General features: G+C 36.6%; 1 protein-coding gene across 5 annotated transcripts in view; it reads left to right on the forward strand.

Moving 5' to 3' along the window:
• Rc3h1 (ring finger and CCCH-type domains 1) overlaps positions 1 to 5,060 on the forward strand; it is an 86,520-nt gene that overhangs the window by 52,011 nt on the left and 29,449 nt on the right. For all 5 annotated transcript variants that reach the window (XM_023710292.1, XM_023710293.1, XM_004626792.2 and 2 more), the window contains one exon: positions 2,372 to 2,572. In XM_023710292.1, the coding sequence (XP_023566060.1) occupies positions 2,372 to 2,572 (201 nt within the window). The remainder of the gene's footprint in view (positions 1 to 2,371; positions 2,573 to 5,060) is intronic.

Consider the following 5,060-nt stretch of genomic DNA (forward strand, 5'->3'; position numbering starts at 1 on the left):
TGAGCCATCTCACCAGCCCCAAAGAGTTTGCTCTTGATACAACTTGTAACTATACTTCTTGAACATGCTAGCTATGGGCAAGTCAGTCCAGAGATCATCATATTCCTTCATCTGATTCTCCATTTTCCTGAGGGCCCCCAATGCTGTCAAAACTTGTAGCCAAAATTCAACTGGTCCAGATTATCTCTGCATACAGTTAGGTCACTGTATTATAGTGGTTAGGGTAAAGTTATTATAGCATGTAATCTGGGGTATATTTCACAGTGTCTCTATTTCCACTGTTATTTGTTAATTCCACTAATAGTACCACACAGATAAAATACAAAAGCTTAAAAAGATAATGAAAGGACAGGAAAAAAATTTGCAGTTCTTTACCTATGGAAAAAAAAATAAGTGGCTCAGCTAAGTTCAGCGATATAGGCCTAAGATACCAGCTACCCTAAAGTATACAGAAGAAGTATCTTAAGTTCAAGGCCAGCCTAGACAACTTAGCAAATTCTTTTCTTAGAAGAGAGCTGGAGATGTAGCTATGGTAGACTGTTTTTCTAGTATGTAAGAAGCCATGGGGCATACAAATGCATGCGTGTGCGCACACATACAACACAGAGACTACCCACAGAGTGAACCTCTCAATTCTAGTTAAAAGCGTTAACCATGGGTTGAGGGTAATAGCTCAGTGATACACTACTTGCTGGGCTTGGTTTTGATCTTTAGCACTACCAAAACAAATAACTTTTTGCTGTAATTTAAACATAGTTCCTATTCAGTCATCCTTTATAGAAATATGTATCCATGTAGCTATGCTATGACTTTCTTTTTAGTATATCTTCTATTTTGAAACATTTTTCAAGCTGTTTTCAAGATAATATTTTTCTTAGTATATTACAGCTTTAGGACTTAATATAATGCATCTCCTGGAAATTTTTTTTCCATTAGAGTACTGGAAGCGAAGCCTAAGGAACCAATATAGTATATAGAAAGCATATTTTGCCACTTAGTGAAGTTTAACCTGTATTGAGGGAATGTTTTCATACAAATTCATATGCAGTTGTGGTTTTTTTTCATGTGCATTTGAATGTGGCAAAATACAATTTGGGATTGTTTTCCTTTTTGTTTATCCTTTTTTTCTTTCTTTTTTGAGATACGGTCTTAACGTAGTTTCAGGTTTGCTTTGAACTCAGTGTGTAGCCTAGGCTGGCCTCAAACTCCTGGTAATTCTCCTTTCTCTGCTTCTCAAGTACTAATATCACAGGTGTGAACCAAAATGCCAGGATAATTTAGTGTTTTTGACTACAGTTCTTAATTTTTATCTATTTGATGCCTTTCTTTGTAATAAGAGTGGGACACATTTTAAAATTTAGTATTAGTGCAACCTAAAATTCCTGACTACAGTATTATGTAATTTTTTAGGTGGTAGGAAGAAAAGGGAATTTTCTATCAGAATTAATAATAGACTTTTGTGAAATTAAAGGTTAAGGCAAAAAATATGATTCAGAATATGTTAAAGAATACATGATCCTAAACTTTGAATAGTTAAGCATTTAGCCTAAATCCAGCTGGACTCAAAATGTAAATTATTATAGCAATAGCAGTAGTACTTATATCAACAAGAGAATTAAATGAGTTAATATAGTAGTAGAATTAATAATTAGGTAATTTAACCTACTAACTGGCACATACTAAGTGCTTAATAAGTGGTAGCTTGTTCTGTTTTGCTTTTAGACAGTATCTCACTATGTTAACCCCTCCTGGCCTCAAACTTGTGATCCTTCGGCCAGAGTATGTGGGGATTACAGGTGTGTACCACTGTATCCAACTCATGCACATTAAAATGCACGTTTACATTAAGTTCTATTCAGTCTTTGAATTTCTTATACACATTTATTCTTTTTGTAAAACCTGTCCCAGGAAATTTTGGCATCTATAATGGAAAGTGTTACAAGCAAAAGTGTACTGTTTTTTTGTTGGTTTTTTGAGACAAGAGTCTTGGCATGTGGTGCGGGCTGGCCTTGAACTCATGGTGGTTCTCCTGTCTCAGCCCCCCCCCCCCCCAAATTCTGGGATTACAGGCATGTACCACCATGCCAGGCTAAATTTGTTATTGTTGCTAGAAGAAATTTGTTACATTAACAATTATGCTGCTGTTTACCCCTCTAATCCCAGCTACCAAGGAGGCTAGGGCAAGAGAATCACAAGTTTAAGGGCAGCCTGTGCAGTTTAACAAAATTTTCTTGAAATAAAAATTTAATAAAGGAGGTGAGGATATAGGTCTATGTGAATGACCTGGGTTTAATTCCTATTTCACACATACAGATTATCTTTGTGTATTAATATATAAACCCTTATTATGAAACTGTTTATATTTTACCAGGTCACCAAGCGTGACGAAGATTCTTCTTTGATGCAGCTGAAAGAAGAATTCAGAACATATGAGGCTCTGCGGCGAGAGCATGATTCCCAGATAGTGCAGATTGCTATGGAAGCAGGTTTGAGAATTGCACCAGACCAGTGGTCCTCTCTGCTTTATGGAGACCAGTCTCATAAATCTCATATGCAGTCCATTATTGACAAGGTAGATCCTTTTTTGCTTCTTCTTCAGACTAATCTTGGAGTTTTTGTAATTTGTGATTTGTAATGCATTTATTTAAGAAAGGAGTATTAAAGTAAATACTGCATGTCAGGCCTTTGTAAGTTGTTTTCACACAGGTTCAGTGTCATGCGCTATCTTGTCATATCAGAAGAGCAGTTTGTTTGTATATTTGTAAATATTTGATTAATGTTATAAAGGTTTATCCAGCGCCCTCTAATATTTCTTTGAGAGTCTTAACATCTCTGTTTCGTCATTGCCTCTTCCTTCATTGTTCCCTTTGAGTTTTTGTCATTGTGTTAGTTAACACAGTGTTTAACTACATATTGTCTTCCCTGGAAGCCATTTACCCATCTGTAAAGTATGCAGGTTTAAGAGGTTTAAGATTCTCAGTTGGAATAATTTCACATATAATCACATTTTACAAACATTACAGGTTTGACCAAATTTTTAGTACTTGGGCTCAGTGGGATAAGCACCTGCCTGGCGAGCACAGGGTCCCAAGTTCAATTCTTGGTACCACGGTTGAGGGAGGGAGGGAGGAAACAAACGAATTCTTAGTACTTATTTCTTTTATCTTTTGTCTGTTATGATGAATCAGAGCAGATATAAATGGTAGGTGAGGTTCCAATTATTTAAAACTGGAGTAACGATGCCAATTTTTGTTGTAATTCAACATGAAATAAATGGAATTGCTGTTAAAATGTCTTACAGCACATATAGTGTATATTGTTGCATGTTAAAAATAGTGTTGGGGCTGGGGAGATAGCTCAGTGGTCTAAGTGCCTGTCTGACAAATGCAAGGACCTGGGTTTGATTCCTGGTACTGCATACCATGCTGAGTGCCTGTAATCTGAGTGTTGAGGAGGCTGAGACAGGAGGATCACTACGAGTCTGAGCTGTATAGCAATACCCTGTACCAAATAAATAAATAAGTAATTACAAAGTCTTAATCTCATTTAAAACTATTGTACCTTTAATTAAATACTTAAATTCTAAAAATGATGTGAACTCCAGAGCCCACCCTACATTTAATTTAGAGAGTCAAACTGTTAAGAATAGTTAACATTTAATGATAAAAGCTTATTATATACCTAGTGGTTCTGAGGAATTCATTCAATCCTATCATAAGTTCAATATTTTACCCCTTACTCAGAGAGGGGAAAGTTAAACACATTTTTTCCCAATCACTATGGTACTAAATGGCAGAGGTAGATTTGAATCTCAATGTTCTGACTGTAGAATAGGTTCTTAACCATTAAACCTCTTACTAGGCTGTTTTGCCCCTATTTCCAAAATAAGACTCCTTGAGATGGGATTTGTACATAACCATAATCCCAGCACTTGGGAGGCTGAGTTAGGAGGATCACATCACAGGGAGACCCTGTCTTTAAAAAAAAAAAAAAAAAATTTAAAAGAGATGTCATTGGGGGGCCAGGGAGATGGCTCAGTAGAATAAGCGCTTCCCTGGCAAGTGCGAGGGCCTGAGTTCAACTCCTAGTTCCTTAAAAAAAAAAAAAAAAAACCCTATAGGAAAATGTGGAGCTAAAAACAACGTTTATAATTTTCTTGAGTTTGGCTAAAGAGACAAAAAAAAAAAAAAAAAAAGTCACTGGGGCTGGAGAAGCAGGCTAGTATATGACATTTCTTATTAAAAGATTACTATGAAGGGATTAGTGTTGTAGCTCAGTTGTAAAGTACTTGGCAAAGATTGGCAGGGTCCAGGGTTTGATACTCAGAACTGCAAAAAATAAAATATGTATTTTTTCCAGGTGGCTAGTGAGTGTGATTTTAGTAAAATTTTAAGTTTTAGTAGTGGATACATATATTAGATACCTTCTTTTGAAATATTTCATAATAAAGGTATTTCAAAATATAAAATTGGAGCTGAGCGTGGTGACCTGTAGTCCTAGCACTTGGGAGGCTGAGGCAGGAGGATAGTTTCGAGATTAAGGCCAGCCTGGGCTAAAAAGTGAGCTCAATCCCAGGCTGAGCTGTACAGCAAAACCCTGTGTCAGAAAGACAAAAAAGGGGGGGCCAAGGAGGGGAGATGACTCAGTAGAGAAAGGACCTTGGTTCAATCCCCGGTTCTGCCAAAAAATTAATTAAGGAATCCAAAACTCCTGAGTACATTAATGGCTATGTTTATTTTTAAATTTGAGTAAATATATTAAAATATAAATAAAGACCAGGTAGATATGGTGATTCACTGTAATTCCAGCACTCAGAAAGCTTAGGCAAGGAGAATCACCAAGAGTTGGAAGCCAGCCCGGACTACATAGTGAGTTCAAGGACAGCCTGAATTGCATAGCGAGACCCTGTCTTGAAAGACAGGAGATAGCTCAGTAGAATAAGTGCTTGTCTGGCAAACCAGGGTCCTGAGTTCAATCCCCAATATCAGGAGAGAAAAAAGAAAGAAAGAAAGAAAGAAAGAAAGAAAGAAAGAAAGAAAGAAAGAAAGAAAGAAAGAAAG

Source organism: Octodon degus, unplaced genomic scaffold, assembly GCF_000260255.1.
Source record: "Octodon degus isolate 3935 unplaced genomic scaffold, OctDeg1.0 scaffold00017, whole genome shotgun sequence".
NCBI lineage: Eukaryota > Metazoa > Chordata > Mammalia > Rodentia > Octodontidae > Octodon > Octodon degus.